At 55.4% G+C, this 10,015-nt stretch overlaps 2 protein-coding genes across 2 annotated transcripts in view; both read right to left on the reverse strand.

Annotated features, from left to right (window-relative positions):
• LOC104979878 (chromosome unknown open reading frame, human C19orf35) overlaps positions 1 to 1,969 on the reverse strand; it is a 6,706-nt gene extending 4,737 nt beyond the window's left edge. Inside the window, exons 1-3 of the mRNA XM_010828429.1 lie at positions 1,953 to 1,969; positions 1,136 to 1,229; positions 666 to 748 (exon numbers count right to left, since the gene is read on the reverse strand). Of these exons, the coding sequence (XP_010826731.1) occupies positions 666 to 747 (82 nt within the window). The 5' untranslated portion in view covers position 748; positions 1,136 to 1,229; positions 1,953 to 1,969. The remainder of the gene's footprint in view (positions 1 to 665; positions 749 to 1,135; positions 1,230 to 1,952) is intronic.
• Positions 1,970 to 8,553: 6,584 nt separating this feature from the next.
• Positions 8,554 to 10,015, reverse strand: part of LINGO3 (leucine rich repeat and Ig domain containing 3) — a 2,070-nt gene continuing 608 nt past the window's right edge. Inside the window, exon 2 of the mRNA XM_010828430.1 lies at positions 8,554 to 10,011. Coding sequence (XP_010826732.1) covers positions 8,578 to 10,011 — 1,434 coding nt within the window. The 3' untranslated portion in view covers positions 8,554 to 8,577. The remainder of the gene's footprint in view (positions 10,012 to 10,015) is intronic.

A 10,015-nucleotide genomic window follows, 5' to 3' on the forward strand; every position in this document is an offset into this window, starting at 1 on the left:
GGGTAGCCAAAAAAATGTTTTTTTGACTGGAAAAAAATAGGGAGTTCCTAGGTGGTCCAGCGGTTAGGACTCAGCGCTCTCACTGCTGGGGCCGGGGTTCAATCCCTGGTCAGGAAACTGAGATCTCACAAAACCGCACTGCACCGCCAAAAAAAGAAAATACCAACGCTCAACTACCTTATGCCCTACGAGTTAAGGATGCCATCTCCAATTTGCAAATAAGGAAACAAAGCTTCAGAGGAGTGACCAGTCAGTGGCAGAGAAACATCCGGCCCCCACTTTCCTGTGTGGTTCTGGGCAGGTGACTGAGCCTCTCTGAGCTCCAGTTTCCTCATTTTTAGAAGCTGGCGATCAATTTTTTTTTTTTTTTTAAACAAAGAGTTTTATTAAAATAGTTAAAAAGCTGCTATAGGGGACTTCCCTGGTGGTCCAGTGGCTAAGACTCTGTGCTCCCAATGCAGGGGGCCCAGAACTAGCCAGGGAACTAGCTCCCGCATGTCGCAACTACAACCCAGCACAACCAAATAAATAAATATTTTTTAAAAGCTGCTATAATTGAGTTAAATGATTCCTTAGATGGTAATGAAAGACCCAACCTTCCTGTTCTGGCTGCCCTACCGGCCACCTGTCCCACCGCCCACCCAAGGCCCCTCCCAGGCTCTCACCAAGGTTGCTGTAGGTGTGCTGTGCTGAACAGGTGGGAGTGTTGGCCCCAGGCATCTTGGTGGGTGGCTCCAGGTTGCTCATGCTGCTGGGGGAAGGTCAGAGTGGATGGCATGTGTGTGAGGGCCCCCCCTGCTGTGTGGCCCTTGGGAGGGTTGCTTGACCTCTCTGGGTGAATGTCGCCCATCAACCTTTCAGGGCTGCAGAAAGGACCTTGAACTCTTATGATAGAGACAAAATGTCCAGCTGGGAGGGCAAGACATCTAGGGGGCAGGGGTAGCATCTGGGACACGGTGACAATACCCAGGGACCCGTACTTAGGCCTTGTCCGCAGAGCTCAGCCTCCTCAAGTGGTCGTCAACAGCAGCCTGACCCCTAGCCCTGCCCCACCTAGATTCTAGGTCACCCCAGCCTTGAAAAGCACCTGCTTCCACCCAGCGCCCGCCTCAGCCCCCCTCCAGGAGCGCCCTACCTTCAGGACTGGCTTGACCTCGGGGCAGGAGGGCCCTTGAGGACCAACTCCCAATAGCTGCAGCTCCTGGCCTCCCGGACTGTCTGACCGGTCCCTGCAGTGAACCGGAAACGCCAGGGCAACTGTTAGACCACAGGCCCAGACGGGAGGGGGCCTTTCTGCAGTACTTCCCCATGAAGGCTGCTGGGCTCCAGGACTGAAAGCTGATGGGAGGAGAAGGGAAGACGGGCCGAGATCCTGAAGGTTACACGAGTTGGGCGGCCGAGAGGACCGAGCCCTGAGAGGTTGAAGGGAATCAAGGCTTTTAAGACCCCCCACCTTTGGGGAGGCAGGGAACCTCAGAAGTGAAGGTTCAAGGAGAAATTCAGCCAGATGACTTTTCCTCTGTGGTTTTCACTTCCTCCAAAGCCACTTCCCCTTCTGCAGGATCATCTGAGAAGCCCCCAGAATGCATGCCCCCACTCCCCACCCATCCCAGGACCTTGGCACGTACTGCTCCATTTGAGCCCCAGTTCTGTAATTTGCTCTGTGACTTTGGGCCAGTCACCACTCCTTCTGTGTTCCAGCAAATAGAGAAAAACGGCTCCTGTTTGCTGTCTCCAGCCACACTAGTTGGATTTGTTTTTTAAATTTAGTCAAGTCACTTCCCTTTCCCCCGCCACCTTAATGCATTGATTTAGAAAAAGACATTTGATAATAGAATTACCATACATGGAAAATCAAGAAATGGTGAAAATCCAGGGAAAGCCAGACAGTGTGAAATTCTAGCTTAAGTACATGCTGTCTAAACTGTCTGAGGGCCTGAGGCTTACCTTACCTGCTCCGAGGCGTGAGTGGCATCTCTCTGAAACCCAGCCTCTTCCCCTCTGTAGAGGAAGAACCAAGAAGTCACTGCGGTTGAGAAGATGCAAAGACATTTTTGTTTTGTAGTCAGAGCATCTTCCATGCTGAGTTTATCCTGCCCCATCTCATTTCCCTTAGAGGGCTGGAGTCCACGCAGGGTCACACAGCAGGTCCAGGATGGGCTGAGAGGTCTACAGGCCGTTACTGGGTGCCCCATGGGTGTGGGGAAGGAGACAAATCCATCTCATGGAATCCCCCACATTTGGGGCCACACTGACCTGCTGACCTTCAGCATTTCCAGTGTGAGGGTCTGTGACTTGATTCAATATTTTTTCTTTACTGGCACTCAGCTTCTGTAATTCACAGAATGAATGTTCTCTATCTTTAATCCATGGGGCAGCCTGTGATTTGGGTGGATTTCAGAATCATGCAGTGGGAGGACCGTGAGCTTGCAGAAGGGTCTGTGAATTATGCCGGACAAGGATTCCACAAATCCCAGCCTGTTTCAGGCGGACCAGAAGGGACCAAAGGTACTGAGGAAATGGCCTCCTCACTGCCCAAACCCCTGCTGATTACCAGTTCTTATTCTTCCCTTCATAAGACCCTGGGGCAGGGGGAGGGGTAGTCACCCAGCCAGGCCTTGGCTCCAATCCAGGATTAATTAGGGTGAGGCAAGCAAGACACTCACTTTAGGCACAGAATTTAAGGTGATGCCAACAAAACAAAACAGCCCAGTAATCAAGATAAATAACGTTTTTGTTGTTGCTGTTCGTCACTAAGTCGGGTCTGACTCTTTGCAACCCTATGGACTGCAGCACGCCAGGCTTCCCTGTCCTTCACTATCTCCCTGATGTTGCTCAGATTCATGTCCATTGAGTTGGTGATGCTATCTAAACATCTTGTCCTGTCGCTCCCTTCTCCTCCTGCCTTCAATCTTTCCCAGGATCAGGATTTTTTCCAATGAGTCTGCTCTTCCCATCAGGTAGCCAAAGTATTGAAGCTTCAGCTTCAGCAGCAGTCCTTCCAATGAATATTCAGGGTTGATTTCCTTTAGGATTATCTGGTTTGATCTCTTTGTTGTCCAAGGGACTCTCAACAGTCTTTTCCAGCACCACAATTCAAAGGCATCAGTTCTTTGGTGCTCAGCCTTCTTTATGGTCCAACTCTCACATCCATACATGACTACTGGAAAAACCATAGCTTTGACTATAGGCACTTTTGTTGGCAGAGTGATGTCTTAAATAACATTGTAATATAATATTAAAAAAAAAACTTATTTGCAGACTGTGGCCCTTGGGCTGGTGGCTATTTTTGTAAATAAAGTTTTGTTGGAATGAGGGCCAGCACAAGGGTGTGAGGAGTGAGGCAGGGTCATGCCAAGGCAGAGTGGATCTTTATTCAAAAGGATGGTATTCTGTCCGTTGTGGACTTGGGGCATGAATTGATTCCATTTGTTGATTATTGATCTTTTAAAAAAATTATTTTTATTTTGAAATTTTACTTGGCTGCGTCAGGTCTTGGTTGCAGCACACGGGTCTTCATTGCTTAATGTCGGGTCTTTTCTTGTGGTTCGTGGACTCTCTGGTTGTGATGTTCGTGTTCAGTAGTTTCGGCGTTCAGGCTTAGCTGCCCTGTGGCATGTGGGATCTTAGTTCCCTGACCAGGGATGGAACGTGCATCCCCTGCATTGCAAGGTAGATTCTTAACCACTGAACCACCAGGGAGATCCCTAGACTATTGATCTTGATGACTGAGATCTGGGCACCCCCTTAAATTTTATGCTCAGGGTTACTCATCTCACCCTGGGGTGGGGTAGGGGAAAGCTGGCAGAGGGGCCAGGGTGGAACAAACAGTGACACCCCCGGGGACTTCTCCACTCAGGACAGGCAGGGTTGGGGGGAACTAGTGTCTGGGACCCCCTCAAAAAGGCCCCCCCTTGGAGTGGGTGGGGGGCTTTGTGGTGAAGGAGAGCAGTTGCCTGCTAACATCTGTTCAGCACCCCAACATGCCCAACACCCCGTCGAGCCCCAATGGACAGTCCTCCCCTTCAGCCTAGAAATGGGGAATGCCTGCCTCAGCTCACCCTCAAATGTGACCTCCGTGTGTGTGACCCCCACAGTGGCCCTGTCTGGCTACCCCAGCTCGGGGTCAGGCCCTCTGCAGATCCTAAAGCTGTTCTTCTATTTGAAGAGTATTTTTGGAGCACTGCAGGAGCTGAGGCCAAATTCCCTGCATCCCTGGCATTGCCCAGAGCAGGGTTCTGGATGCCAGATGCTCCCAAATTTTCCATGACTTGGCATTTCTGAGAAAAATGCCTCAGTTTTGGTGGCAGGCAGGGTTACAGTCCCCAAAGGCGTCCATCTCCAGGACCTGTGAACATGTTATGTGGCATGACAGGGGGAAATGAAGGTTGCAGATTAGATGAGGATGGGAGTGACCCTGGATTCCTTGGGGGGTCCTTATAAGAGGGATGGGGAGGGTCAGAGGCAGAGAGAGACGGGAGATGCTGTGTTGCTGGCTGTGAGGATGGAAGACAAGGCTGTGAGCCAGGGATGCGGTGCCTATAGAAGCTGGAAAAGGCAGGAGCCTCTGGCAGGAACCAACTCCAATCCATTTTAGACTTCTGAGCCCCAGAGCTGTTGAATGACGAATCTCGGTTGTTGTAAGCCATTAAGTTTTGTCACAGCGGCTGTAGGAAGCTCATACAGTTCCCTGCATGAAAGAGGACCACAATCCTCCAGTTTATGGATGTGCACACTGCACAGAGAGGGGGCGTGACTTCCCCCAGGGCACACAGCACTCAGGCCGCAGACACCCCTCTGAGGGGCCCCGCCTTGGGTTTCTGGCCACCAACTGGATGAGACCCCTTCTGTTGTCCTTGGACACCTGAGGAAGGAGTACCCCTCAGCTGCATCCCAAAGATAAGACAGGATTCAGGAAACCCTGGATCTTGTACCTGGTTTGAACCAGGGACTCAGGTGGCCCCTGTGGATGAGGAAACCGAGGCACAGGAGGAGGCAGTCTTTCACCTGCCTTTACTGCAGCACGATAGGGGAGATGAGGCCCCAAGGGAGGGTCCTACGGCCCAGCCTGCCCACTCCTTCCTGACTTCTTGGAAATCAGGCTTGGAGGGGTTGCCCCAGAGTGCCCCCACATTCCCTTTTCTGGTTCTGTCTCCTGCGGGGTAGGAAGGCAGTTTCTTCCCATGTTCAAATGAAGCACCTGAGGTCCTGGGACTGTTCTGTTGGTCCAGTGGCTAAGATTCTGCGCTTCCAATGCAGGGGACCCAGGTTCAATCCCTGGTCAGGGAACTAGATCCCATATGCTGCAACTAAAGGTCTCGCTTGCTGCAATGAAGATGGAAGATCCCGCGTGCTGCCACCAAGACCTGGTGCAGCCCAATAAATAAATATTTTAAAAAAGAAAGAAACCAAGGCCCAGAGAGTGATCCTGGGGTGTGAGAGGCTGCCCTTGGCCATAGTTTCTGCTGGGTGTCCTCAGGCCACCTCCATCCAGAAATATTAATGGCAGAGGCCTCCAGGGCCCAGCAGGGTTTGAGCCCTGACATCAGCCTCTGCTCTCTGCTGTCCCCATCCATCAGGAGCCGGGGGGGGGGAGGGGTCTCTTCAGCCCCAGGGCAGGAAGCCACCAGCTCCAGAGTCACAATGGGGAGGGCCTAAGTCTGCACCTCCTTTCTTCCTTTCCTCCCAGCCGCTTGGCTCTTCCCCTGGATCCAGCTCAGGGCAGGAGTTTCCTTGGACAGCTTGGTCTCACTGGCCCCTCTCAGCAACCTACTTATTATCCCTGGCTGGAGACTCTGGGTAGGCTTGACCCTCCCTTTGCCCATCTGTAAAATGGGGTTATAATCTTCCCTCATAACTCAGTCAGTAAAGAATCTGCCTGCAAGGCAGGAGACCCAGGTTTGATTCTTGGGTTGGGAAGATTCCCTGGAGAAGGAAATGGCAACCCACTCCAGTATTCTTGCCTGAAGAATCCCATGGACAGAGGAGCTTGGCAGGCTAGAGTCCATGGGGTTGCAAGAGTCAGCCACGACTTAGCTACTAAATCACCACCACCAAAATGGGGTCAGAGCAGTACCCAGCTCACAGGGGAGTGAACACAGGCAGCGCTGGAAACTGCATGAACACTCCTGAAGTGTGACCTCCAACCTCATCACACGGTTCATTCTCCACAAACGCCCTGTTACTCAGGGTCAGCTTTGGTGCTGAAGCTAGGCAGCTCCCCCAGGGACCCCAGAAACCCCTACTTCCTTTCCCTGCTCTTCCCATAAAAAGAAAGCTCCGAAGTTTGCTATTAAATTGGTTTCATCTTTATTGGATTCCAACCAAATACAGCAGGGTAAGGGTGGGAGGGGACAAGGCGTGTTGGTTCATGTTGGGGTGGGGGCAGGCAGAGGGGGGCTGGGAGATCCCGATAACACTGACGTTCTATGAGTCCTAACACTGTCCTAACACTGTCGAGAACATACTCCCTCTCGTCATGATGATGCTAAAGGCACTTGGATGTCGTTTTTTGAGGGACCCTCAGGGTTGTCATGGCAACCAAGGTCAGGCGGATGCTAAGGGAAAAAAAAAACTATTCCATTCTGTTCGACTCTGTATGGGGCTGCTGGACACCCCATTCGGCTCTCCCCACATCCTGCCATGAACGGGGTTGGAGTGGGGGTCCCCACCTGGACTGGCTGTGGTCAATAGCCTGCCACTCTGTCCTGTTGGCCCACGAACACAATGTGGGGCAGGACCAGGGCCTCCTAATATTTCTAGCCCAGGAAGAGTGGCCAGTGTCCATTCCAAAGTTCTGTCTGAATCCTTTGCTCAAAATTGCCAGGGTAGACACTTTTTTCCTCTGGCTTGTCTCAGAAAGACCTTGAGGAATCCAGAAAACAGGTCAATCATCAAGCTTGTCCATGGGCCTGGCCTCTATGTATGGAGGAATAGGTTTGGCCATCAGACTGATTTTATAGACGTGGACATCAATGGCCTTCAGTTGCCAAGCAAGATTACACAGCTGGGTGAAAACAGAGCCTTCTTACAAGGTCCGTGAGAATACTGTCTAACCTGGTCAGTAGCCAAGCTCCTCTCTGGCTGAGGTCTGGCCCCACAACACTTCCTGTGCTCCTTCCCCCGAACTGTTTGTCTGGCCGAGGTAGAAAGAGTGGGGGCAAGGACCAGGCTAGGGGAGGCAGGGTCATGTATGGCTCCTGTTTGGCATCTGAATGCTTATGCAAAACCTCAGCTCCTGCTGCACATCTCCAGTGACAGGGAACTCACTACCTGTAGAGCAACAGGGCAATGACCTTGGGGCAATGACCTTCTTTCACCTGAGCGACAGTCTTCCTGTGACTCTCCACTCACTGGCCCTAGATCTGCCCCAGTGTTGCAGAGACAAAGGTGCCTCTGTCATCTCCTAATGTCCCAGGTTTGGACTTCCTTGTGGCTTGAACCTCTGTTCCATCCTTGCTCGCTGTCACTGCCCCCACAGTGCACATGACAAGGACCCTCAGAACCATCCAGACACTTGTCTCCTTCCCAAGGTGAGCAGTGGTCAACAGGGCAGGGGTGGTGCAGACTCAGGACTGAAGGTCACGCCATCTGGCCTGCTGGAAAGGGACATCCTGGAAGCAATGCTCCTGGACCAGGGGCCAGGACAGCTGTCCCTCCGGGGTGGCGAGGGCACAGGAAGCAAGCAGCAGCTGAGGGATGGTGGGAGGAACTGGAGGAATGGCTTCTCCTAGCTGGCAGCCCGTCTTGCGGGGCTGGCAGGTCCTGGTGGGAGGGAGTCTGGGTACAGGGACTTGGGCCAGCAGGTCAGGGGCCATCCTGTGTGCTGGACCCCTTCAGGGTGAGCCTGACCAGCAAGACCTTAGCTCAGCACCTGAGGTCTGCATCAAGTGGCCAGCTGAGAGGGAGCCAGGGAACGTCTGGGTGTGAGCAGAAACAGGTCTCAGGTGTGAGCTGCCTGGCCGAGGTGGGAACTGGTCTCTACCAAGAGCCCAAAGCGCCCGTGGTGATCTCGGGGCACCTGCTTAGTGTCAGCTGGGTATGACGGGTGTGTGTGTGTTCCCCTCTGGATCTGTGCATCGTGGTTGTATGTCCTGGGTGTAAGTATGTGCTCTGGTGTAGTTGGAGGCAGGTATCCAGGTGTGAACGGAGTGGGCTCTCTCATGCTCTGACCCGGAGGCGGGACTGCCTTCCCTGGGATCTCAGGTGTAGACCATCTCCACCAGGTGTGAGTTGTTTTGTGTTGAGGACCCTGGATCTCTGAGCTCCCATCCCACCCTCTCCCAGCTGAGCAACCACACCAGGGGCAGGAAGACAGGGTGACACCCTTAGAAAAAAACGCTTGAGAAACTCTGCAAAAGACGCATCCTGATGAAAAAACAGTTCTGTGGTTGGGTCCCTACAAAAAAACGGGGAAGTTCTGCCAGGAGTCGGCTCGCGGCCGCCCCCTATGGGAGATGCATAGGTGGTCTTCAGATGGGCCAGCCGCCATCCGGTGAGGACTCGGACGGAGACCGAGACGCTGCTTCCGGCGCAGGCGCAGCGGCGGGGGCCGCGGGCGGTGGGCCCTGAGGCCTCTCATATCATCTTCATGTTGAACTTGCGGGCGCCCCCCTGGCCCGCCGCGGCGGCGGGCCCGTCCACCTTGCGGAAAGAGTACTCCACCGAGAAGTTGTTCTTGTGCTGCCCGCGGCCGCGGCTCCACACAAAGAGCAGCAGGAAGCAGAAGAGGACGACACCCAGGAAGGTGATGCAGCCCATGGCGGTGGACACCAGGATAGTGGTGAGGTCGAGCGGGAAGCGCGCGGCCACCTGCGTGTCGTTGCGGCCCTCGCCCGGGGTCCGGTTGACGGCCGGCTCGGGCTGCACGCTCAGGGTGGCGAAGTAGGTGTCGTTGCCGCCCGCGTTGCTGGCCACGCACGTGTAGGTGCCGCTGTCCCCCGGCCGTGCGTCCCGGATGTGCAGCGTGCCGCCCGGCAGCACGCGCGCCCGGCCGGCGCTGGCGGCGGTTACCGTGCGGTGGCGCGGGGTCACCCATGCTACGGTGGGCGCCGGCTCGCCCTCGGCGCGGCACTGGAAGCGCACGTCGGCGCCCGCGGCCGCTGTGATGCGCTGCAGCCGCCGCTCGCGGATCTTGGGCTTGCGGCACACGAAGTACTCGAAGAGCGCCGAGTCTGGCAGGCTGCGCAGCGCGTCGCCGCGGACCTCGGCTGGGGTGGCGCAGGCCGGCGGGCGGCCGTCGAAGTTGAGGGTCTTGCGGCGTTGCACGACCCACAGCAGGCGGCAGTCGCAGGCCAGCGGGTTCCCGTCCACGCGCAGCGTCTCCAGCGTGTTGACTGAGTGGAAGGTGCTCTCCTCTAGCGTGGACAGCAGGTTGTTGGAGAGGTTGAGCAGGCGAATCTGCCGCAGCCCCAGGAAGGCCTGCGGCTCCACCACGGCCAACAGGGCCCCAGCCAGGTGCAGCTCACGCAGGCGCACCAGGTCACGGAAGGACCCGCGTGGCACCGTGCTGATGGGGTTGTGCGACAGGTTGAGGCAGGTGAGGTGAGCCTGGTGGCGCAGGGCGGCGGAGGGCACGGCGGTGATGTTGGTGTGTGTGACGGACAGCGAGGTCAAGTTGAGCCCCCTCAGGCTGCCGGCGGCCACCTCCTCCAGCAGCGGCCAGTTGTCGATCTCCAAGTGCAGCAGGCCGGGGAGCCGCTGGAAGTTCTGGTCCTCCAGGGCGGCGATGGCCAGGTGGCGCAGCCGCAGGGCGCCCAGGCCCCGCAAGTGGCCCAGCGACTCGCCTGACAGTGCTGTCAGGTTGCAGCGCTCCAGGGTGAGCTCCTCCAGCGCCAGCAGCCCGGCGAAGGCTCGGCGCGAGATGAACACCAGTTCTTTGTCGCCGACCTCCAGCCGGCGGAGGCTGCGCAGATCCTGGAAGGTGTAGTCCAGGAGGATGACCAGCTTGTTCTCGCTCAGGTCCAGCAGCGTGAGGTTGTCCAGGCGTGTGAAGACCCCGGGCGGGATGAGCTTC

This window comes from Bison bison, unplaced genomic scaffold, assembly GCF_000754665.1.
Source record: "Bison bison bison isolate TAMUID 2011002044 unplaced genomic scaffold, Bison_UMD1.0 scf7180017864492, whole genome shotgun sequence".
Lineage (NCBI taxonomy): Eukaryota > Metazoa > Chordata > Mammalia > Artiodactyla > Bovidae > Bison > Bison bison.